Source organism: Corvus hawaiiensis, chromosome 4, assembly GCF_020740725.1.
Source record: "Corvus hawaiiensis isolate bCorHaw1 chromosome 4, bCorHaw1.pri.cur, whole genome shotgun sequence".
Lineage (NCBI taxonomy): Eukaryota > Metazoa > Chordata > Aves > Passeriformes > Corvidae > Corvus > Corvus hawaiiensis.
The window spans coordinates 20,343,556-20,369,747 of NC_063216.1; the positions used below are offsets into that span (position 1 = coordinate 20,343,556).

Genomic DNA, 26,192 nt, shown 5'->3' on the forward strand with positions numbered 1-26,192 from the left:
AATTATAGTGAGAAAATAGACTAAGTACATTAATAAGGCTTAATTAAAACATGCATTTGTACAAATACTCATGTATACAAATGAAAGTACCAAAACATCTATGTTCTTCTGATTGAGCTTCAGACACAGCAGCACTCTGCAGTGCAAATTCTCTGTAAACTGCGTTTCAAGGCTTGTCTTCTACATGGGTATAAAATTTAAACAGTCTAGTGATGTGTTAGCAATTTCTCTAATTGTAAAAAATGTTAGTGTCTGAGCTTTCTTATTTCAACTCCAGCTTTTCCATTAGAATAGCTTGTTCCTGTTCAGGAGCAAAAATAAGCTATATTAGGATCAAGTGATTTGCTTGTAACACAGCGTACTGGATTTTATGCTAGTATGATTTTTCAGGAAAAATTTTACCTTTATTGCAAAAATCATGTAAAAACACCTTATTTCAATGCAGACTACCCCGAGTGTGTTTTGGGATTCTATTAACTCCAGTCAAGTCTTATGCTCTGGGCAGCTCACTGAGAATGTTTTGTGTCAGGGGTGGGCAGTGAGAGCCACCTGCTGCAATGGCAAGGGTTTCTGTCATCTTTTCCTGAGGTGTGGGTGACTCAACTAGCTGAGCTCTAAATCTGTGATCCCATGGCCTGTGGGAAAATGTGGGATCTGGCTGTGCCCTTCCTTCCTCTCCCCTGGCCCATGAGGGTTCCTGAAGGTCACTTGTGCTGACAATCTGTGGTCTGGCTCAGCTGCTAAGTTAGCTGAAGATTATCAGTTCATGGATGCCTGGATCTGCCCTTTCTTCTCTTGGCCAGCTCTTTTGGGATGATTGACAAAATCGGTGCTGTTGGCCAAAGTGTTTTCTTGCAAGAAAGGTAATTCTGGGGCTGGAATGGCTCACAGCAAGTTGGCTGTGTGTCAGCAGAGCAGCATGAAGTTGACCTAATACATAATGGCCTCTAGCTCTGTGATCACCTATTTGATGTAGTTTTCATGTAGTTTTGTGGTGATTAATGAATGTTTATCATTCTGGAGATCTTCCAGTGGTAAACATTTAATAAGTATGCAGGAATGTTATTGAAATGCACTTCTTTGCATAGCAGGAAAACATGTATTTAATTGTTTCTGTAATTGCGGGTGACTGGATGCCCAGCTTGGCAGGGGAATGGCTCCAGAACCTGACCCATGTAAAGACTTCCAATGCTGGCGTGTGTGTGTGAGCCATAGCTGCTTTCAAAGGTAGAAGTGACCTCTGTTTCACTCTGAGTTCAGAGTCAATGAACCAAGTCACCCTATGAAGGAGGCAAAGGAAATTTGGGGAAATAAATTAGTCTGTAGGCTTTCTTTTTCTACTGGGGTTGTTCCCATCCATCTTGACTAATTTATTTTAGCAGGGTAAGTGAAAACTTAATTTCCCTTAATATTGACATTCTCTTCTCCATTGCTTTTGTAATATTTCCTGTAGTTTTCATAATGATAGAAGCAAATCTGTAAAACAAAACAGAAAAATTCAACTAAGGAAAGTACATGAAGTAGGAATCAGTTTCAATTCTCCAGTAGTGTGAAAGATGCAGTTTATCAGGCAGAGTAATTTCAGAATATTTTTTTACCCTTCAGAAGAAAACACTAATTAAAGTGTTCCCTGCTGCTCTGTTGTACAAGGCAGCATAGATCTGATCCTATTCAGAGGACTTTGAATGGCTGTGCTGAGCAAGTCTTATGGGTGGGTAATGGTGGTTATAGTGGAATGGAGGCTAGAGGTGGTTTACTCTTATTAAAAATGTTAGCTGAGTAGAGAGTACTTCAAATAATGTAGTGAGGTCATAGTGGCAGAACTTACAGAGGAGAATTAAAATATTTAATTACACTTGTGGTTTTTTTCCTGTTCACATCCTAGAAATTCAGATCATTCTTACTGTCTTCTTGTGACACCTCTGTGCAGGACTAGGAAGAGTTACTAAATCAGTGTAGTCTTCTGCTATTGCAAGCAACTGCTATGTATAAGCCCAGCCATAAATGTCTCAAGATACATGTGAAAAAGTAAAAATTTGGCCCTTTTTTCTTGGGTGCCTCCGAAATGTGGGACTGCACCTTTGGGGTTTTTTAGGTTTGGCTTCAGTCTTAACCTCTGCCTTCTCATAGCTGATAGTCTTGCCCTGTTGATGTGAGTTGTCTTTGTTGCAGCTCTTGCCATCAGCGTGAGCTTTTTTCTTTTACTGACTTTCCACCTCATCTTGAAACTGAGAAGAGAATGTGGCCTTTCAGTTCCTTAACTCTTTTCCATACCTGCTGTTATTTGTTTGCCTCTACAGGATATTTTGGGATTTAGCAGGGAGAGCATGCTAGAGCCAAGTGAAGTCATGTTTTGCTACAGCTGCTGGAGTAGATCCTTCTTTGCCCCTAAAGAGCAAAGAGAAGCAGTGGATGTACTTAGGTATTAAGTTGCCCATTCCTTGCAGGTATAACTCTTGTGCTAATATAGATGCTAATATTAAAAAATCTCATTAATCTGTTTCCTGTGGCTTTAGCAGGTGTGTTTGCTAACACCCCACATTTGGAGTGTGATGTAGTGAATTTGCCTGCTTTGAAAGGTAGACTAAGTAGTAAGTAGTCCAGATAGACTACTTAGTTGAATTTGGTTACTACAGTGGGACTTGCAGTCAGTACAGAGAAACTCTGGTGAGGCCAAGCCTTGAGACAGAGCCTGTGTACCTGTTCTACCCTGCTGGGGTCAATGACAAAACACTCAGATAATGACTGGGCACTAATCACAAAGGCCAAAATAGTTTGTGCACTGTTCCCTAGACATTTGCTTCAGTTTAGGCTGCTGATTGGGAGTGTTTTGAGTGACCTGACAGAATGTGTGTGAGCTTCTGGGGCAGTCAGGACTTTTTCAGTATGTAGTTTTCCCCTTCTTGATGCTCCTTCACTATTGTCACAACTTGCTCACTGCTTAGGTGCTTCCAGCTGCAGATCACTGGCATAGATCAAAAAAACTGGGTGGCTTATAAGCTGAGGAAAATATAAGCATCACACTCTCAAATTGATATTTGACAAGGAAGAGGGCTGAAAGACTCAGTAGTGTTGCCTGGAAATGTATGAAAAAACAGGCAGCCACAGGGAAAGAAACCAGCACAGGCTGCGTCCAGTCGCCTGAACATCACTCAGCCAATACTTGTTAGTTGTGCCATAGCTCTGTAATACAATGCTTTGGTTGCCTGTGGTCCCCGTGGAACCATGCTATTTAGAGCTTTAATTCCCAGAAGATGGAATTTTTGTTTTGACTTTATGGTTATTGGTTACTTAAATACAGAGAGTTTTGCTTGGGAAAGAATGCTAGTCGTGCCAGAGACTAGGTATTGGAAATGGAGAGAGATGCAGAAGGGGGTAGCCTTAGTGGTGCTGCATTTTTCCGTTCTCCTTAAAACAAAATGCTTTGATCTCCAGATGAAGCAACTAGCACAACAGTTCATGTTAATTGATACCACTCAATCATCAATCCACTCAGCTTCTGCAGAGAACATTAGTTCAGCAGCACTGGCAGAGCGTCAATGGAAGTTAATTTTAATGGTAATTTGGAGCCTGGCTTATTCCTCTTTCAAAAGGTTTTTATACATGAAATAAATTTTTATTGCTAATTCATTTCATTATCATCTGGTGTGGGTTCATGCTAAATAGTGCAGTTCACCCTTACTTTTCTGAAATAGGGAGAAGCTACTGCCCCTCCCTAAACACTCATGAGCTGTGATTGTCGTTTGTAGTTCAGAGAGGTGAACGGCAGGGTTAAGGAACCAAAGGTTAAACCAATGAAAGGATATTTATTTTTAATATTGCAACAAGCTGCAATTCTTCCAACCAGGTGATTCATGATACAGGAGCTTGGGCCTGCTTGCCAAGACATGCTGTGGACTCTGGCAGGACAGTGCTTCCACTTTCCTTCTGACTGATGGGAGCAGCATAGCCCTAACCCTAATGAAAGATACTGTCAGAACCTTCCATCATGCTTTCAAGTGATGTGGCAGAGCAATGCAGTTCACAATGCCTGACTGCATTCCTGATGCAGCACGGCCACAAGTGTGCACCTTGCTGAAAGTATGATGGTACCCATTTCTGACAAGGCCTGTGAGTGATTATCCCTGTCCTTTCTGTCTCTGGGCTGAGGATCCAGCAGGCACTGATGTTCTCCAGATACAGATAAGTAAGTGACTATATCTGGCATAGCTTAAAAATGATTTAAAAATCTCCTCATAAATATTCTCTTAGTAAGAGTATCTGTGGTGATGTGAGTCTGCTTTTCTCCTATTTAGTTGAAGGATGCCAGTCTCACTTCTGTTGTGCACAATGGCCACATTATTTCTCAGATTCACTTTATAGGATTAGGAGTAATAGCTGAGGGGAAATCATGCTCAGCTTCGTGTCCAGGTCAGCGTATTTGGGCCTCTGGTTCTGCAGTGTCAGTGCTGAGCAGTTGCAGAGCTGTCCAGTGCTGAGCTGATTCAAGCAGTATATTATTGCCATGGGTCATGTGCAACTGTTTGAAGTAAACCCCTTTACTGTTTTTGTACTTCGTGGCATGGAATCAGGGCTCCAGAATGATCAAGGCCTCAGATTTAAATTATCCTAATTGGGCAAAAGGCACCTGACTAAATCAGAGGAGCATGAGCTGAGGCTTAAAGGTGGCCACAGAGGCAATGTGCAGCTTACATGGCTATGTCCTCCTTCCTTGTGGGACCTCAAGAGTCTACATGTTCTTACTGCCTTTTGGAGTACAAGATTCTAAATCTTCTAAACAACTAGGACTATTTCAGACTCTGTTTTCTGCCCTGGTATAATATGAATAATAAAATTACAGACTTGGCTTCAAGTAGCAACTCTTGTGGGTGGCATGTATGGTTTGAGTATCATGAGATCATTCCACTTGGTTATGTCTTTTCTTAGATCTTGAGTATTAGTAGTATATGTAGCTATTATTTTTTACTGTTTAAGTACATATCTCTACCCCAGCAGAAAATCAGCTTATAGGTGTGATGTTGGAGACATGCAGAAGCACTTGAAATTTTTTTCAAATGGTGAAAAAATTGGGTCTGGAGCAGTATTAGTTTCACAATCACAGAGTACCTGGGCTCATGGGAACCTGGTCCAAGACCAAAGTTCCTAGTCATTGCCACAGCACTGCTGAATTACAATAAATGTCACCAGGTCTGTAGGAAATCTAAACAGAGAACCACGGTATTTTCTTTTGCTCCCTCCTTTTCAAGACAACCTAAGTGTTCTTAAATATCATGGTCTATATGTCAAGAGTACTTCGTATTCTTATTTAAAGTAAGTTATTGTTATGCAATTTCATAGTAAAATCTTTTTTCCATAGTTGAAAGTCTGTAGAGTAACAGATGAATACTGTTATTTTTCATTTCTTAAGATAACTTGGTTATTTTCCTGTGGGAAAGATTTTTTGCTGGAATGTGGGAAATACTATGTGGAAATTTGTGTTTTCTGCCATTCTCTACAATTCTAGACCACTTGCTCACTCATTTTGGAAAGCTGTTCATTAAATCTCAGAAAAATATTAAAGCTCTGGAAGAGTTCGAAGACAGGTTGGATGTGGCTTTGAGCAACCTGATCCTGGTGAAAGGTGTCCCTGCCTGTGGCAAGGGGGTTAGAATTGGGTGGTCTTTAAGGTCCTTTCCAAACCAACCTCTTCTATGATTCTGTATTTCCCAAGTATCTTTTCTTTAGTCCATTAGGAAGGGTCAACATCCAGTCTTGCCTTTGTGTGTGCTCCTAGCAAAGGCTTCTCTCTTGTGTGGATGAAGTCACATTCCTGCACATTTGAGAGCTGTTCACTTACTGCTGTTCCAGGATTGGAGTATTTTACTTGAACTGTGTCCCTGTACTGAGAATGGTTCTCCCTCTATCCTGCATCTGCTGTGGCTATATTCAGAAAAACTGTTTAATCCTTACGGTATAAAATCTACCACATTTGCAAATGCGTTATACAAACATATATGATAATGTTTTCAGTTCCAGAAATTGGGCTATTTTGTCTTTTATTTCTCACTCTTTTTAGGGCTCTGTGCTGTTAGCTCTTTTTTTCTTCATATATTTTATGCCTGTTGCCTAGTTGTGTAGCTACAAGCATAAGCGCTGTAACCCCTCCTGTTAACCATCTAAACTTGGGTGTTCTTTTCTCTAGGCATGATCAGGCTGATCAGTTGCCTGAGGATGTGTAAGGGTCATCTTTAGCTGATTCCAGTGATGTCATACAACAGACTTAGGTTTTTGTTTTGGGGTATTGACTGTGCTGCCAGTGAGTCTGGCACTTGTGCACCCTTACTGTATTTCTACTGCAGTATGAGACGAGCATTTTGCTTCTCCTTCCTAAGTCTTCTTGTCCTGGGGATGCTTCCTGAATCTCAGTCTGGTGCCTGCCACCTTAATCTCTTGTTGCCTTTAAGGCAGGCTGTACTCAGAAATATTTTTGATGAAACTGATTTGCGTGTGCAACTGCAGTTTCTTCCTGGTGCTGCATTTGGCTCTTACCTTGGTGGGTGGAATCTCTGGGCAAGATCAGCTTGCAGTTATAGCTCTTTACTATGGTTTTTGTCACAATTGCTGTAATTAAACCTGATATAGCAGAACCTAGGAGCTAAGAATAAAGCTAATGGCATATTTTCTTAAAGGTTTAGATGTTTTCCGAAGAATGTGTTTTCTGTTAGGTTGACATGCTGTCTTCATCCTTTTCATCAGAGTGGCTGATGGTCCAGTGGAGGCATGTTTAGAATCATCCTGGATCTTTTTCAGCTCATCCTGCACTCAGTGAACTGAAGCCTTGTGCTCTGACTCTAAAAGGCTGAACAAATAGCTGAAAAATAGCTGAACAGCCCCTGAAAAAATAAGAGGAAAGAAAATTAGGGAGGGTGTGTTAACATCTGCTCAGTCCTTCTCCTAAGCCATGTTGAAATTTAGTGTAGGAAGAGTTTCATGTTGTAGGAAGATATTGGTCCCTGCCTTTGGACAATCACTTGCTATTCATGATTTTATTGCCTCAATTTGTAATTGGTATGTTTGGAGGGGTGGAATAGAGATCTACTGCATTAAATAACTTAGAGTTAATAGAATGATGGACTTACGTCTGCATTTAGACCTATAGCAAAGGGGACTGATTGCACTGTCTGTGAGTTAGTGTCTGTGTGTTGGTATACAGAGGTAGGAAACAGAAGGCCTGACTTTTGGGAGGGGAATAGTATGTAAATTAATGCTGGGCAGCAATACTGTCTTTAATAAATAGTTTGAGATATTATTGAGAAATAGACTGTGCAAGGTATTTTTAGAGAAGTAACGAGAATAGAAAGTGAAGCATTCATAGAATACAATAATCTATAACAACAGTTGGATTTAGAATTAATTCTACAGATAAAAATGTGTCTGGAAGCACATAGGATGCTGAATCATGGAGTTTATAATTTCTAAGATCAAACACTGCAGTTCAAGGCTTATCTTCACATACTATACAAAATGAACTAGATGAGGAGGGGAGGTACTGAACAGGATCAGCAAAAGTCTTTCAGGGCACAGATTCTGTTCACTGTAATTGTACAGCATTGGTCCCATTGGGCGTTATCAGAGGCTACTGAGACATGAGCATTTGTTAAAGTTCAGGCTAGGAGTATAGATTAAAAAACATAAATCCTGAGCTGACAGTGTCTGAATAAATGCCTGTTTCTATAGCCCCTTCTCTCCAAATCTGAATTTCACCAGTGTGGTCTTAAAGGCCTGTTCTGTACTGTTCAAGTGGTGCTTGGAAGAGAGGTCTTCTTTGGTTCTGTGTATGGTGATGGATCTTTTGGGATATGGCTGCCTCCTCCTCTGTCAGAATGAGGATCATAAAGCAGGTTCTTGAATTGTAAAGGGCTGAATAACACTTCAGGCTATAAACTCCAGCGGGATTCTGCTGGCCTTTCAGGCACAGGGATGGTGGGATGCATTGGGTGGTGGCAAGGGTCTTCAGATATGCAGTGCTCACCTTTCAGTCAATGCTTATTGCTGCCATCCATGGAGTTATATTATCTAATGCTGCTCAGTGCACTTTGAATTGTGTCTTGCAGTCTATACATTTTTCTTGACAGGCAGCAGAAATATTTAGTCCAGCTTGTCCTGGTCAGAACATCTTACATTGCAGTGAGTGGGAGATCTTTATGTTGTGACCCTCTAATTTGATTTGACATTTCAGATGGGAAAGTGCAAGAAGTGGTAGATGACGTTTACTGAAAGACAAGAGGACGTTATAGGCAAGGGAACATCATGTCACAATAGCTTCCCAAAGCAAATTCCAGTATGCCCTCCAATTTGCACTGATCCAGCAGTAAATGGGATGAGAAATTCTCATCCCACACCTTAGTACATTTAATTATACACCAGCTCTAAGCCTAAGCTAGGGTCACATGATTTTATAACCATCTAACTTTATTTGGCATGGAAAAAAATAAGATGCTTTTAGACCTATAGGGGATTTCCCTACTCTGATCTGCTCCCCTGTTACATAAGTTGGGCTGGCTTCTGCCATTTTTTTTTCTGTATTAAAGCACATCATATCTATGTCTTAAGAGAAATGAAATTAATCTTAGTTAAAGTGCTTGGATACTAAATACCTTTGAGATTTGGCTAGAACAGCTTAATTCCTTGTTCAAGATAATGCTGGCAACAGGTCATCTCACTGCTAACTTTGCCATAGCTGGCAGCTATTGGCATACCCTGATCCTTGCACATTTGTACTGGGAATAAGGAAAGGGAAGATGGGGGCTGGAGGTAAGTTGGTCCCTTCTCTGAGTCTGGTTCCCTCTACCCCCATGTAAGGGCATTTATCCTTCCAGTGTTTTCATCTGCTGCGAAACCTGTTGTCATTCGGTGCAGTGTCTGCAGCAATGTTGAGATTCTAGCCCAAAGTTGTTGACTGAAGTACATTTGAGTGTAGCAAGAACTTGATTCACCAGAAATGAATTGCTGTAGCATTTGTGGAGAGGCGTTCAATGCTTAAGCCTTCTGTACACCAAGGGCATATGATGGTATTGCAAAACTCATCATCGGATAAGTAAGGGCACAGTCCAGTCAATTGGAAACATATTTTTTTGATCACATCCACCAACTTTTCCTATTTCAAATACTTCTTCAAGAATCATTTCCTTCTGACAGGAGAAACCACTTATGATTTCAGACAGCTGCAGGGAGATTAACAATATCTGTGGTTCATAGGTTTTAGAATGACCAAATTGTGCTTTTACTCATCTTGGATTTCACAGTAGAGTTGTCTGATCTTCTTACCACCATCTTTATCTTCCTTTCCTTTTCCTTCTAGTTGTCTTTCAGTTTGTTTGACTAGTCAAGGACATCTTTTTAAATATCTACATAACATTCAATTTCTCAAGGCCTTTATTTGATTCAAGCCCTCAAGTACAATAGTAAGTCCAGTTACAATAGTGCAGCAAACAGCCTTGCAAGGGAAAGGCAGTGAGCTGTGCAGACTTTTGTCCCTCTGAATGTGTACTCCTTTACAAAGGAAGATGGAGTATCCATGTAATTTAGTGATGGTGGCTCACCAGTTAATAATTTGAACACAGACAATCCAGGGGGTGACTTTACAGGGAAAGAGCATGGCCAAACACGAAACTATTCCTCACTATGGAGAGCCATTATACATACTGCCTGTGTAATTTAATGGTCTCTTCTCACCAGGAAAAAGATCTCAATGTTTATTTCAAGGTAATTTTAGTAGCTTTTGTCCATCAGGCTATGTGATCTAAGTAGTTATTCAGTTGGCAGAGTTTGAGGCAAGAGACATTATGGACTTGCAGGAAGAAACTCTGCTCACTTAGGAATGATCTCATCTGTTAGCATCTCTGCACATACATTTGATAACTGCAAGGGATCTTTGTCTGGGAAATACTTTCTTGTGTATGAAGTGATGCCTTGAAAATGTCTTTATTCCAACCACAGTACCCTATTTTTTTTTAATAACTACAGTAGAGACAGCACAAAAAGACTAATGAATCTTAGTGAATCCAGAATATAAGGGTGTACTTAAGAATGGAATCTTTCTACCAAAGGGAGAATATTTCCAAAGTCTTCTGTTTGCACAGTTTTAAACTCTCAGTAGAGTCCTCAATGGATGGATATAATCTGTTTTATTACAGGATGTAGAGAGAACAGTTTATGGGAATAGCAGGATATCTTCTTTCTGGTCTATCCATGCTGTAGTCTGCTCACAGGGGAAAAAGCCCAACCTGGTCAAAAAGCTGATGCTGGATTTCTTCCTCACTTATTTCTTTGATAGGCTAGTTGCCTGCTGGTGTTTCTGCTTTTGGAACTGAGATAATTTCAAATTATCAATAAAATTTCAAATACTGTGGCTTCTCCTAGTTACTTTTAATTTAAAATGCGCAAAACAGGATCTATGCTAATGGTGGTGCACTTCCCAAATTTAAGGCAAGCCAATTCACCTTTTATATGTAACATGTGAGTTAGAAAAATGCATCTTAACTTCAATGTATAAGCAAAATGCTTTCTGACCATAAGCCAATACTTAAGACAGGGGAAAACTGTCTCCTTAGTTTGATTGCTCTAAACCCCTACCATGTGACTCCTGCCACAAACTTTATTCTTCCCTCTCCTTTCTCCTCACCACAACTTATGTTCTAGTGAAAGTTGTGAAACTGCCTGCCATCCCTGCACTTAGTTGCAGGACAAAACCTATGAGAAAATGATGTCATAAAGAAGTTGCATAGCCTGCATAAGTCCTTGCATTTGAGGGATGTTTTTAAGAGACTGCTGTAGTGCTAAATGTAAGTGTAGGATCCTCTGTAAGTGGGATTTTTTGGGAGATTTGTCTGGGTTAGGTCTCAGCCTTATTTCCATAAGGTTGCATGGAAGCATCTGAATGATTGTTGTGTTGTGATTTCTGCTGTTTAAACACAAGGTTGAAGTGCTACAAGAAAGTTAAATGCTTTCCCCAGCTCAGCGATTTGTGGTGCTTGCTGTAAACTAACGGGATACAGAGAAGTGCTTCTGTTCCTCTTCCTCTCACTTTGAGGACTAAATGTGTCTAGAAAGCCACATTTACATTGCAAAGCAGCATGTAAAATAGCTTTCCAAGGCAGAGATAGGCACCCTTAGACTTCACTGCATGTGATCACAGATACTCAGAATGAGTGATATCAGTGGATCCACCCTTATTTTCTTCTTGGTGATCTGGAACCCTGCTTCTTCGATATCCCTTTGAAATAGGTTTTAAAGCTGGTTCATTCAACACCAAGCTTCATGGGAGCATCTTACTATGAGAATCATAATACATACATTGCTATAAAAGAAACCTGTCCATGGAATAGCCTTTGCTGTGCTTTTTCTTTGGCTTGACAGCAGTGCTGAGATATTACTTTGTTCCATGAGCTGTTGGGTCATCAGTGAGTTTTTACTGGTAATTGCTGTCTCACTGACTTTTTATTGATCACTTAATTTCTGCCTCCAAACATGTAGGAGAAAATATTTTTCAGCCCTTTTAACCTCCTTAACTTTTCATTTGTGCTCTGCTTCCCTCTCCCCTGTGGCCAGCCCAAAGCAAATAGGTGGACAAAAAGATTAATAGAAGCAAGGAGATGTCTTCCTCCTCTCAAGTGCCCTGTGGCTTGGAGACTGTTATTAATAGCTAAAGTAAAAAAGTGTTTCATAACCATCTTCTTGCTCCTGCTTCCTTGCCAGCCCCCTTTCCTTGGTCCCTGGAGAGAAAGTGTGAGCTCATCACTTTCCAATGCAAATTCAGCTTTTGGTCTCATACTTGGATTCTTTTCTTATCATGGGTGGAATATTTATCTTCTGCCAGCTGGTGGTTTTAAGCAAGCTGCTATTTGCTGGGCTATCCAGAGAGCATGTGAGGAACAGGCCTGGCAAAAGCTGCTCAAGCACTTCATTTTTTTTCTCTGCTCTGAAAATGTTACTGTCAGCTCAGTGCATGTGCACATATCTTCTGCACCTCTGTCTTTGCTCACACAGTGGTTGAAAAGAAACTTTAGATGTTTTAGTGTGGAAACAGCAATTGAAATGTAGGTGTAACAGTCTGAAATCTGTGGAAGTCACTCCGTGGAATCTGGTTGCATAAAACCCACACACAACAAAGCTGTTGTGTGTCTGGAGATCTGTTCTCTTTAGGGATGGCTTCTTTTCCATGTGTGTATTGTATCTCTAGAGATCTAGTGGGTCAGTACTGAAAGGTAGCCTGCAGGTTTTCATCCTAGATGACCTGGGAAGACTGGGAATGGTGCACTCTTGTCTATTATCCCATTTCTGTATGGATAGTACAATATAGTACAGTATGTTGGATCCTTTCGACCATCCCCCTGCTAAGTTTTTACAAGACTGCTTTACCAGCTGAGCATTGCCTAACAAGTTGCACTAAACTAGAGGCTCTGAGAGAGTCTTTATTTGGAAGTTAAGTGAGATGAGCTGTAAAAGAAAAATGGAAGGAAAAAAGAACATCGAGGTTCTGCTTCTCACTCTGGGAAAAAAAAAAATGTTTGCTCACTTTCCTAATGAAAATCTTTAAGCTGTGCGTTCTGTTAATGTATTTGCTGGGTATGTGCCATTTTGTGGACAAAATATTTATTTTATGTCTCATCCTTTCAGTGGCTCTCAACTCAGTGGATACAAGCAAGCTTTTCCTTCAGGTAAAACATAATGCTGCTATCTTCTGAGTATGTTTCCCCAAAGTTCTGTGCTCATTGCATTTTTGGTGGTCAGTAAGGGCATCATGTAAAAAGCAAATTTAAATGATATTATATACTGAAATATCCATTTGCCACCCGCTACCTAGCTGACTGCACTACAGGCTTTCTGCATTTTACCCCACAGGGAGTATATAGGTGCTTAATGTGCTTGTAAGTACATTTTTAGTTACACTTATGTACAGTTAGGAAATTGTTGTTTATTTTAATGTACAAAATTGTTTCTGAAGCAAAAAGCATGCAAGGGAACAGAACCTTTAGTGGAACTTAATCTAAGGTGGCTGATGGTTTCAGCTGAAAAAACCTATGAAATTTAGAAAAATGCTGTAGAATTTTCCAAGTATGTTTTTCAGACTTTCAGTTGAAATACAGTTTTAAAATTGTTCTTTAAAGACATCAAAATAAGTTACAGATGAATGCAGTTTTGTGGCTGTACAAAACTTCTGGTGATCTGAATTCTGGTTGTTTTTGTTTTTGCCGGTGTGGTACGGTGGGGTTGAATTTAAAAGAAACAATTTGTGCTCAGGACCTAATGTTCACTTTGTGTTTTCAAGGAGGGGACGTTAAACTGGCTCTGCTCTAGTACCATTAGTTGAATTTCCATTAGCATGTTTTCTGATTTAACTTTATTTGTGAAGAATCTAATGGACATCATCTCATTACAGCACATTGTGTTCTGAACCAAAGCAAGGTAACTAGACATGATCAGGTGGTCCTTTTCAGAAGTGTCCTGCTGATCCCTGTCATGTGTTCCCATAGACATGTTCATTGTCTCTCCCAGTATGTGACCCTTGGGTCAGTCTGCAAATGGGGAAGGACACTGGATCAGATCCCCCTCTCATTTTACACAGATATCCAGAAGGTGAGTAGAACCTGACAGTGCACTTCTACCCGCTTGTAGGGAAGGCAGCTAGGGACTAGCAGCTGAGCCTTAAACCAAACAGACAGAAACTCCAACTCATCAACTGAAGGGAGGCATCAACCCAATGTTCTAGCAGCTCACGGCAAGCAACAATGAGCACCAGGAGTTGTTTCACTTTATCTAGGACAAGTTAAAACAAGTCCTACTGGCAGATCAAGCTGAACTTCAGTGCAGGATGATGCCAGAGCCAGTCAGGAAGAAACATTGTCTCTTGTTCTAGTAATTTGGCCCATGCTGCAACTGAAAATCTATGTTGAGCTTCATTAATTAGAACATTGGCTTCTATTTATACGTATAAGTTAATGAATATTCACCAGATATGTTGATTAAGGTGGTGCTTTTTGCATATTCTTCCTAGATTTTTAGCCCTTTACTCTTAGGTATTCTATTATTCAAAATATTCATGTGGCACCAAGGGAATTCTTGATTAGGTATTAGGGATGGTCAGATGCTGAAATAGGTGCTAAAGGATGTGCACCTCCATTCTTGGACTCTTTGGATCTGATTTTAACTTTGAAGTTGTGCCTCTTTTGAGCACGGCATTGGACTGGTTGACATCTAGAAAACCCTTTTAATGTAAATAATTCTATGGTTAATGCAGAAGAATAGCATTCCTACATTTTTATATTAATCTATTTATAGATATGGAAAAAATATGTAACCAGTACTTTCATGGTTAGTATTACTCCACAAGTAACAAAATAATCCTGTTAAAGGTGTTGCAATATTTTCTAATAAGTATCTGATTTCATTAAAAAAGTCATCCTGTGTTCATTAACTAGTCAGCATATCTGATTGCATGATTGCAATTTGATTGCAGTCTCTGATTGCAGTTCTGTCATAGCAGCTGGTCAAAGTAGAACTTAATTTCTCCTTCTATCCTCCTCCAAGGTTTAATTTGACCAGTTAATTCATGCTGAAACTGCAACAGTCTTGCCTATATTAAGGTACTTCCAGATGAGTTTTGATGACTCAAAAGAAAGATTAAAGTAACTGAGGGCAGCACATACATCTGCATACATAATTCTGAAATTGCACCAGCCTGAATGGCCAGGGATAGTTTGAAGGATGCAAAAATGTTAACACAATTAAACAATGAACTTTTCCAGTTGGGAGAAGACTTCTAAAACAATAACAGATATATATGCCACACGGAATTGCTTTTTGTAACCTAATCCTGGTCCTAACTATGATTATAGCCTCTGGAAACCTTACTGAAATGTTATGCTAAGAAAAAAACAACCCACTATGAACCTTCTCTGCTCTACAGATTTTCTGAAGATAATGTGAAATAATTAGAGACTAAATGACCAATCTACATCTCTCTGCTATGGAGGTAGCCTCCCAATGAGGGAACAGTAACCAAACAATGGAATTAAGGCAATCTCTCATACAGAGGGCAGTTTCTCATAATGAAGAGCAAATATATGTAGTTTGCAAGCCAGAAGCTAAGATTCCTTTTACTAGGAAATGCTTGTGTAGTAATTCTCAAACAGATTTGTGAAAATTAGAACTAGCACAAAGGGTGAATTTTGTGGAATAAATTGCTTGCTGCAAACAGTTCATCCAGAGGTATCTGCAATATAGAAGAAGGGAGAGCTGCCTGGAGGTAGCGAAGGCTCAGAATATCCCACCAGTCTTTTCAGGGAAGCTCATAATAGCAAAAGCTTTGACAGGAAATGTAGCAAAACAAATACCAGTTTTACAGCTGGATCCTTCTTACAAATCAATATGCATACTATAAAAGAAGAATGGGTACCCCCTGGTTCAGATCTCTGCATGTTATAGAATGTAAGGTGACCCTCAGTCCTAGCTTGTGGAGTCTGGGGAGTGGCTACACCATAGTTCATCCAGAGTGAACGAACTGCTGGCTCTGTGCATCTGAGATCCCTGATTGCTCTAACTCAGGTACTGCTGCAAAGAATCTTAGTGTGGGAGAAAACTTTATCTGTATCTGCAAGTCCTCTAGCTACCAAAGGTAATTTATTCACAGGTATTGAGTTAATCTGTAGTTGAACCTTTAAGGATGGTTCCACAATCTGCAGCCCTGAAAGCTGAGGCAGGAGGGAAATGTGAAATATTCTAGTCCTCAAGACAGGCAGGGTGTACACTCAGATAACCCATGCAAAGTAACTCTGTGCCATCTCAGGCTGGATCTGAAGTGATATTACTGTCACTTAACTGTTCTCACAGATTACCAGTTTGATGAAAGACCATCTCAAGGACTACTTTCTGTTGCCAGCTCTCAAATGGGTTGGTCAGTATTAAGCAGAAGACTAAACTATATGATCACACTGATGCTGTAAATTCATGAAACCTGGCAACCACCTTTGCAGCAGTCAAACTGACCTCACTGGGCAAATGCCTCTGGGTGCTTCTGAGATCTAAAACTTAGGACAGAAGTAACCCATACCTTGGTGGCATTTTTGAATTTCCATTCTATTTCTTAAATGAACCATGGTAAAGACTGTTACTTGGAGCAGATTGAAAGGGTTGAAATAATATATTTAAGGGAGTAGTGGGGGCACAAATGGTGATGAAGAAAGACTGGTCCAAAAGTTCTGAAAAAGGTGTGTGTTTACCCACCAGACAAATACAGTATGGACACCAGCAGTATGACCTTGCTTTTAATTGTTCTCAGTCCTCTTCTGTTTAGAGTGGGATAATGGTTCAGTCACATCCTGCATTACCAAACAGTTTGGGACCTCTACTGAGATGGTGTTTACAGCCCTAGTAATGCAGTGGTAGCTGAGTTTCTCTAGCAGCTGAACTAACATCAGGATGTTGGTTGGTAAAGTTTTGAAAATTGAATAGAAAAAATCAGTGTTTGCAGGCAATATTTCTGCTATGGCCCAGGTTAAAAGTTTTTCTTGTAATGGAGAGAAGAGGGGAGGTATTATGGAACAATAGTATGGAGCAATGATCAGCAGAGATGGGAAGGAAACTGAGTGGGTAAGTGGGTCAGTAAGAGGAGGTGCATGTTTAATGCTGTGAATACTTAGCTGCTCAGGATGAAGCTATCTCTAGTTTCCTTATCTCAGATTTGCTTGTCATCTGACCTTTGCAGGGAACAGGGGGTTGCCAGCCACAGTTAACAGCTGCTGAATCCCCTGAGCATCTGTGCTCGTGATGCTGGTATGGCAGAGGTTTGCTCTGCATGGTTCTAGTTGCATCCTTCTGCAGATCCTTTTCCTAGCACTCTATTGGAAGATGTCAGCTCCTTTTCTTTAGTATTTTCAGTAAGCATTTCGCTTTGGTCAGAAAAACATGGTATATATTGCATCTGTCCCTGGAGCAGCTTTGTGGTGGGTTTTGTGTTTCTTGTGGCCAGCTGTAACTCTTGCTATGGCAGGTCACAGGTGAAAAAACCCTCACTCACTGCTTTGCTCTATAAATAGTGTTCCCAGTTATTGAAGCAAAGTGCAGAGCACAGCTGCAGTTGCATTTGGTCGTTCCAAGTTAGTGCTGAAGGCTAGAGGTGCTCCATAAGTTGCAGTTACCCTATTGAGGGTATGGAAGGGAAATCTTGCTTTTCTTCCTGCCCCAAAGACTGGAGTGAGCATAGCTATTAATTCTTCTCAAGGTAAGGATTTTGTAGCACTTCTCTAAGAAGTCTTTCCAGCAGAGCAGTAGTTCTGATCCTTGCTGCTCTTGCTGCTTCTGCTCTCACAGGGACTTCCAGGATTTGGATCTTTGGGCATCTTGAACATTGTTCTCTTCTATGTGGAACAAGTAGGGAAACATCAGACGTGTGAAGTCATCACTGCCCATAAACTCACCATTCTCCTAATTTTTACTGGCAGGTCCAGGCTACAGAAAGCCTCTTTCTTAGGTTCAAAAGCTAATTCTCACCTTTAGTTAGATATATGCTGATGTACTTGCATTGACTCAGCATAGTCACTCTCCTACACTTGTGAGAGTGGGTTTAAATAAGTGGTTCACGTTTAAATGCCAAGCCATCACAAGTGTTGTCATTTTGGACCATGAAAACCTTGAGTTCCTCAGTAGGATACTGCCTGCTTCTGCTGAGTGGACACCCTTGCTTCCTGGTGGAGCTGGCAGGGCTTCAGTGCCCTCTCTGAACTGCCATGCCAAGTGCTGTACCATGCCTTATTTGCCCACCCATGCCTTATTTGATATTTTTGTGTACTTAAGTCTCATTAGAGCCATGGGGAAGTAAGCAAAAGCCCAAAATTATGTATATGGTCAAGTGATGACCTGAATTCAGCCCATAATCTCTTTCTGCTTTATGCTTTGGTGGTACAAGTGATATTGAACAGCTTGCTGCATTACTACCAAAAGTCTTTGCAGAATTAGAAATCTGATGGACCTTACTAGAAATTAGCCTTTTTGGTTCCAGAAAAGCTGCAAATAAACAGGATTTTTTTCTCCCTTCCTTCTGTAAGCTTTTATTTTGTATCTTGGCTCTATGTCCCTTTCTACTATTCTATATAAATCTCTTGTTTGGGCAGGTATCTGATAACTTAAAGATTAATTTCTGACAAATGACCATTTGTTGTTTTCTTGCTGATGCTTCTAATCTATGAAAGCAACTGAGCAAAAGGGGATAGGAAAACCTATAAGAAGGCAAGGTTGTGATTTGGGGATTTTTTTTTTAAAGCTCTTTGCACACTAGCTGTCTTTTTATTTAAATACTATTCTTAGTTTGAAACTTTAATTCTGGGCGTACATTTGGTGCCCAGATGGTGCAGACTCACACAGAAGCCCATCACGCTGTCAGGGCAGGCGGATACATATGTAAATATTTTGCCTTTTTCCCCTATAATATTTGGCTTTGTCTAATCTAATTGCTGTCAAAGGCAGAATGTGAAGAATACTTAAGAGAACCAAACAATGAAGACCTCAAATTTTTGTATTGCACTAACATTGGAAGATGCTGGTAGACTGTGATGTAATTAATAACTTGTTTCATTGGTTTTCTTCTTCATGCTGTGAATTCATGGTCTATCATCTAAGTTCATGCCAAGTAGCATCTTACCACCCTTAGTAGAAACCTGTATTTGTTGTGGTTTAAAAGCATATTTTACCCAGTGGAACTGTCGATATAAGGCTAATGGGTCTGCTTTTTCAGTTCAGGCTGGCAGTAAGTGTCCTCTACCTGCCTCCTTGTGTATAGTGCTCTTTATTATTTATATAATTCATTGCTTCATTTAATTTATTCTATTGAGTGCTTGTCTTAATGTATTTTTAATACATAAAAGCATTTCCAGCATAGCTGCTTCTCTGACTAGTGGTAGCTACTAACAAACAGCATGGCCAACCACATTAAGGGTACCTATTTAGTTATCAAAGGCCTGAGCCAAAATAACAATGTTAGTGGGAAAATGACTTCTCTGAGCTTTGAATCTGACAGCTTAGTGGGAAGGTCTAATAAAGCCAGTGTTAGCTGAGAATGCTGGCCAAAGCAATGTAGGAAAACTGGCTTTCATCGATACAAGAACTGTTACAGGTTTCTGATCAGATGTGAAATTTGGCTAGGCTATAATTCATGGAAAGCATCAGACTACACCAGACCCCATTCTTCTAAGGACACTAACTATGCAGAGAGATGCCAGGAGATCAGATCCTGGAAGGGCAATTATTTTACAGGAAGGAAAGTATTTGTAAAAGGAGATGTAATGATGTGACCAGAAAACATCAGAAGCAGCATATGGTGTTTTTTTCTGCAGAATGTAGGTGAAATCCTGAGGAAAATAGAGGAAAAAATTTCCCATTTCAACCACTGATGTTGCCATCTGAGCCTCATTGTTCAGGGATGCAAATGAATTCTGTCTCTGAACCTGCTGTAAAAGCGTCCGGGTACCTTCAAGAGACAGTGTAGCCAGTCGTGTATCCTTCTGCTGTGGGGTGTAGAGGGGTCAGGAAATTGTTCACTATCTATATGTATAATTTTTTCCGTGTTGTTTTTTATTATTTAAGGAAAGATTAAAGGGGCTTGTTTTGTCTCTCCTGAAGTAGGGGCATTGAGTCATGACCATGACTGCACAAAGAATTAAGACATGAATTTACAGTTTCTATACAGTAACTGCATGGCTGTTGCTAGCTCATAGTTCAGAGAAGACATGAAAGAAGGGGTAATTTGCCACACAGATACCTGATGGTAAAAGCAGACACTGGCAGCTGCTCCAGGGCAGTCTTGGAAGGTCCCTGGAACGTGTGAAAGATAAACTTCCTGTATCATAAGTTTGGATCTGAGCTTACTTGTCATGGGCCAGAGACAGTGCTGGTTGTCACAGTGGGCAGGAATGGTAGGGATTGCTTTGCTCCTAGGCTTTGCTTTTGGTTGTCAAACCCATCTGGCCTATAGCTGGCAGGACATGTTCCATTCATTTAACCACACTTTTCTGCATTTTGCCTTTCCCAGGAGCAATTGAGCGGTGCTCGTACATCAAGTACCACTACTCCTCAGCCACCATCCCCAAGAACCTTACCTACAACATCACCAAGACAATCCGCCAGGATGAGTGGCACGCCTTGCGTAAGTGTTGCTGCCGTTCTTCACCCTTCTCCTTGTGTGCAGGTGGGAGGTGCTCCCTGATAAATGAGAACAGAGGCTTTGAGTGACAGCCCCCTCAGAGCCCTCATCTCACATACAGTTTGTCTTTGTAGCAGACAGATCGATCTGTTCTTAGGACCTACATCTCTGTTTCTGCTGCTGACTGGAAATTCTGCTGAGGCATGAGAATGTGGCGGTGGGGAAAAGGCATTTGTATGCAGAGATTAATATTGAGTTAAATACAAAAATGGATAACAAAATCAATGCCCTATTTTTTAATTCAGTGGAATGCTCTGTACGTGAGCACATTCTCATGCCTTTGCTGCTGCTGAGTTTCCTGCTGCCAGGAGAATTCATTGCTGGCTTTTATTGTAGAATATGTCCCACTGCCAGCAGCTCCTGTGTGAGTGTGGTATCACTCTCCTTTGAAGATCTAGAAACAGAATTGCTGCATCCTTTAAGGCATAAGGAAGGAGCTTATCCCTCAGTGGTAATTGTAGCCAGTGGTCACCAACTTTGTAATGTTTGCTGAAGTGACAAGATCTGACAAGGATGGAATTGCCTTGGGAGGTACTGGCTGACCTTAAGTCTTTTGTCTTTCTCATCTTGGGGATGGAAAAGGGTTTTCACCGATAAAATGCAAGAGGTAGGATTTCACAAGGAAGGATGCCACTGTGATTGCTCTTGTTATTACATAGTCAGGGATGAATGTCCTGAGAGTTCTGTTTTGGTGGAAGCAGTTACAGCTCCTTGAAGGTGGCAGGGGTTGAGGCAATGCTGATTCTGACTGGGAAGCTTGAAAGGTGATAGTGAGCTGCTACTTTGTTGGTTTGGGAACTGTGCCAGACCTCTGGTGTTCCCATGGCTTTCACTGTCTCAGTCCTCCCTTATGTAGCTGTTGCTTTGGGAGGGTCCTTCTAAGCTCTGGGGAGGAGAAGGTGCAATGCTGTAATTGATTTCCTACATTGGTGAGGGTGAGGTCCAGAATGGTTTGAGATTCATTGGTGCTTGTAGGCCTTTCTGGTCCACTCTGGTAAAGAATTAAGAACATTCTAGAGGGTCTTGCTAAATACCTATTGATTTTTTTTTTTTTTTTTTTAATGTGTCCCTGTGGATAAATACATATTTTTATTTTCACATGACAAGGAAGAGGAATAATTGAACTTATGCCTCTCAGGAGGTTTAAGAGGCAGGTCTTGCAAAATATTGTGCTGTGCTAATTTGTCCCTGAAATCAGAAGATCAAGTAGTTAAGTTCCATTCAGGTTTTCTCCTACCACCTGTCTTCTCTGCTGGTGTTAGTTTTATGTTAATGTAAAATGTAACAATACTCATCTATGGGCAAAAAAAGAAATGCATCTCCCACCCAAGACATCTTCTGTTAGGGCTCATGGGGCAGTAGGAAGGGACTTTGGTTTATGCTTTTTGTGTATGTGTGATTTTGCCACTGAGTAACAATGACTTTTCTGCAACCATGTACTGCAGGAATCTCACTGTTTAATTTTAGAAAATAATTCTTATATTAATCTTTATCTCAGCAATGGCTCAAATAGAGAGTTATATACTTGGCCATCTAAGGTTGTGTGCATCCCTTGGTAGGATCAGCAAGTTCCTGAGCCTGATATGTTGGTAGGGCATTTGTCAGCCTCCAAAGGTGCAGTCTAGACACTGCTCACACATTTACGTATCTGGTGTGGTCTGAGGCACTCTCAGGGTGAGGCTGCTTGTCCCCTCTGTGCAGAGTGTGTAGGTGTGGGTGCATATTTCTGACCCAAATTTTCTTGCCAGTTTCAGGAGTCAGATAAGCATAGGGAGGTGTAGATAGAACTGATGTTTGCATCTACCTATCTAAAGACAGAGGAGGAGAGAAATACTTTGCTGAAGCTCTCCTCTCCTGAGCAGTTGGTGCAACAGAGTGCTTTGATAATATGGGGTTAACCACCGGTGGTTCTGGAGGTCGCTGCATTTAACAATGAACTGAATCTGTATGACTATTTCCTGTGTAGGAACAGTAACCTGTTTTAAAAGACAAGGCCAATAACAATCTTTTCAAATTGTGCTTTGGTTGAGGGGGGTTTTCTCCCTTTGCATTGCAGTAGGCAAAGTGGGGGTATGTCCCTTCAGGAAGTCCCTGTGATTTTAGCCCCTGCCTTAGCAGCTGACTCTGCTCTATGCCTCTGGACTGGTTTCATCCAGGAAACAGCTACTTCATCTCAACACTGGTCAATCTGATATTTCCAAGTCAACCTGGCCATTATTTTCCTGTTCCTTTCAGTGAATGTTGTGACAAGCAGCAAAAGAAGCAGGGCCCAGGCCTGGCTATCTTCTTTCTCTTGCCATGGATTATTTTTCAGATCTGTAGCATGAGATAGGGGAAAAAACCAAAAGTATTTCCTGAAGAAACATGGGGGCAGACTGGCATCTTGGAGAACTTCAGAGGAACTGGAAAGGTGAAAGCAGAATATCTGGTCACCCTAGTAAAGAAAAATGCCTCTTCCAGGCTGAAGCCACTGTTATAATTTGATATATTTGTATTTCAGTAGTGGTTATTTTCTTTTTCTAGTGTATGGACAGCCAACTGTGCTGCCTGGGAAGGAAATTCGTTGTTTTGCATGTTCAATGGTCTGGGGATCAGAGGAGAGAGGGCTCCCACCATTGGCTACAAACTGCTTTTTTTGGACTGGAGGGCAGGACTGATGCTCCAGCAGTTTCTCTTAAATTGCAGGAGTGGGTGAGGGACAATTAATTTGAGGCTGAGGACCCCATGGCACCAGTCAGCACACAAAGCAGATATTCCTCTAGCTGTGCTGTTAGCTATGCTAGAAGAGCCTGTGAGACCAGCTTGTCCTAGAGGAATGGTTGAAACTGACTTTACAATTTTTGATTTTCTTTTTTTCATTCTGTTTGACATTTTCAAGATGGAACCTTTGCTCCAAATTGATTGCCTATGGCAGTATGAGCTGGGAAAATAGGACTTGTCTTCTCTGTAATCACCTCCTCTCAACTATCTCTGGTTAAACAGGGATGGAGGGAAGGATGATTGTAGTATTGTCAGATCTTGCCTGTCAGGAGATAAATGTTCATTTAATTAGACAAAACATGTATCTATATGAGCTGGGAGGGGAAGGGAGAAGCAAAGGAAAGCTGTATCCGACAACTTTGAGCATGAGTAACTGTCTTTATGGAAGATGCTGGCATAATGATATGACTGAGTCAGTATTAGGCATTTACCTTGGCACACTTTGGCCCTAGCCTTGAGTACAAAACCTGATCCATAGTTCTGTTTTCTGAAAAACGAGACCAGCATCATTGATGCCCTTATAACTGGAGGTGTATTATTACAGTAAAAAGCCAAGAAAATGTGAGCAGTTCTATATTTATTCACACATCATTCCATGTGTTTTATGCTGTTCCTGTAGGTTCACTTTCATTATACTACAGATATGTTCACATGGGAATGTGCTCATGGCAGGGGTTTGAGCTTTAGAATGTGGTGCAGGCTTTGGGAAGGGTGAGAAGTGTTTTCGGGTGATTAAGCATTTCAACTGGGTGCTTGTTCTTTAAGGAAGCTGACAGTAAAAGGGAGGCTATGTTGATGTTAATTTTTTTTTCTTGTCCCAAAATCTTCATGAAACCATTAGCTGGTATATTGTAGCAAAGCAGGTGAAAGGCTGTGTTTGCAACAAAAATGGTAGTACCTCCAAGGCAATGAGGGGCTGTGCTGTATTCAGTTTAGCATCTTCCAGCAGCCAACAGAGCTGTTTCTTAAAGCCACTGCGAGGGATAAGGCACTCAAACCCCCCAGGGAGTGTTCAGTCTACTGTTTTACTCTTTGGAGAACAACAAACACGTGTCGAGTTGATGCCGGTTTGTTTTTACCATCAAAAGGACTGTAGTAAGGTCATTTTGCTTTCATGCCTGTTTGGCTTTGTGTGGGTGTGTTTGTTTTGTTCTAGTTTTTTTTTTTAACAGGCTATAGGCAACCCAGGCTCTATATTCGTCTTATGCTGCACTCTGAGAATTAACAGTTTCATGTAAAAGAGCCATATTGTCTCCAAGGTAGATGAAGAAACTACTGTGGCTTTAAAGTGCTGCAAACAAGCAAGTTGCTGATGTGTATTCTTGAAGAGTGAGATTTGTTTTTCGCTCAGAGAACAAGTGCAATGACTCCCTCTTTCCTTTCTCCTGCCTTGGTAGCTGAAAATGGGATGATTGCTGCACGGCACTCGGGGCCTTTAGCACAGCTCCCAGTGGCTTGTGTTATATTGCATGAAAGTCTCTACATCAGAAGAGAGACAAAAAAATTCTTCCTTGTCTCCAAAAGCTTTTGTTTTGCTGATTCACAGAGCCTATTATGTGAGGTAGATAGTTTGGTCTATAAGTCTTTTATTTTTCCTTCCTCCTAATATGTCACAAACCTGATTTTGTACTTTGAATTTAACACGGCTGCAAAAGAAGGTATTTGTCTGTCTGTTCTTCTCCAGCTTGCCATTGCCTCCTCAGCCTGTCTTCCACAGCAGCTGTGTTTTGTGTCCAGGAATGTGAAGAGTGCTGCATCTGGGTAGGAAGTGGCTGGAATTGCTATGGAAACTGATTTTTTTTTTTCCTGCACAGCTTAGAAATTGTCACCACACTGCTCTAGAGTGAACCAGTTCATAAACAGGTAGCTGATTCTTCCTAAGTGTTTAGAATTTCTTGAGCTTTTAAAAAATGCTCCTTACCTGGCACTGTGAGATCTCCTTTGCCTCTCTTCTACCCCCACATTTCTACTGCAGGGCCACAGGACATGGGCTCTGAATTTAAAGTATAAATATGGTGAACTGCCTTGTCAGAACAATCATAATGCTTTGTATTGGAATGATAGCATTTATCTGCACTGTGCAAGTGCAACACTCCTGTGTTTGTGGTGGTCTAAAAGCTATTTGCATAAAATATGAACTCTAAAGTCAAAAGTAATAGCCTGGCACATTCTGGGAGGAGCAAGTATTGGAGGAAATGAATAATTTCTACAGGATGTACAGAATGGTAAAATTTTAATTCATACAGCATCTATGCTGAAAGCTGAGTGGATTTTATTGGCCTTAATGCTCTGAATTTTGCAGGAGCCAACAAAGCATTCAAATACTTCCTTATAACCAGTAAAACTACTGGAAAAATATCCAGCAACAATTAACACTCAAGAAAATGTCTGTACTTTGAATTTCTGTAATGTCTAGACTTCTAATTTCTACAGACTACCCAAGCCATCTTGTTCCATGGAATATGAAGTTGAGATTTTCACAGAAGCTCAGATGATAGCTTGACAGTGCCTTGGTTACACCAGCAGGCTCATGGACTTGGCCCCATCCGCTTTTATAAGCAACAATAAATATTTGATTGTTGCATCTTTAAGGGCTCACCCCAGAAAATTTTTGCTTTTTTTTCCCATGGGTACTATGGAAAACAATGTTTGAAGTAAATAGGTGGCATCCCACTTTTCTTGCTCCTTTCTTTCACTCTCTCCTGTATTTTCTTGCCTCCTTCCATTCCTATGTGCCTCTGCAAGGAAATCCTGTTTCATTTTTAATTAGCTACCTGGGCCCCCAGATGGAAGGACACCCTGACGTATGGCCCCATCCTGCTGGTCAGTGCCATTTGGCTGACAATATGATGTCATTCCTTAATGCATTGGTTATTACAACAGACAGGGCAGCCATCCCAGAGGTTAGTCAGGCAGCAGGTGCTCACATGCCTGGAGGTCTTGTGTTGTTGGATCTTTGTTGCATTCATTGTTCCCATAGCTAATGACCAGGTGGTAGTGACAGACCTTCTCATTTCCCCTTCTCTTTCTCTCTCTGCTGTAGGGTTTTCTTTCTATCCTGCTCTTTCAAGCTAAGATATAATTTTATTCTGGCATTGAAGTCTAACCTATTTTGAAATCTGTAAGGGAATTTATTGCCTTCTGCTAGGCTTTGTCTTAGGATCTGCTAATGCCTGTGCCCTTAATACCTACACTAATT

General features: G+C 40.8%; 1 protein-coding gene across 1 annotated transcript in view; it reads left to right on the forward strand.

Annotated features, from left to right (window-relative positions):
• The window catches only part of TMEM178B (transmembrane protein 178B), a 222,052-nt gene that overhangs the window by 37,088 nt on the left and 158,772 nt on the right, over window positions 1–26,192 (forward strand). The window contains exon 2 of the mRNA XM_048300142.1: window positions 20,063–20,176. Within this exon, the coding sequence (XP_048156099.1) occupies window positions 20,063–20,176 (114 nt within the window). The remainder of the gene's footprint in view (window positions 1–20,062; window positions 20,177–26,192) is intronic.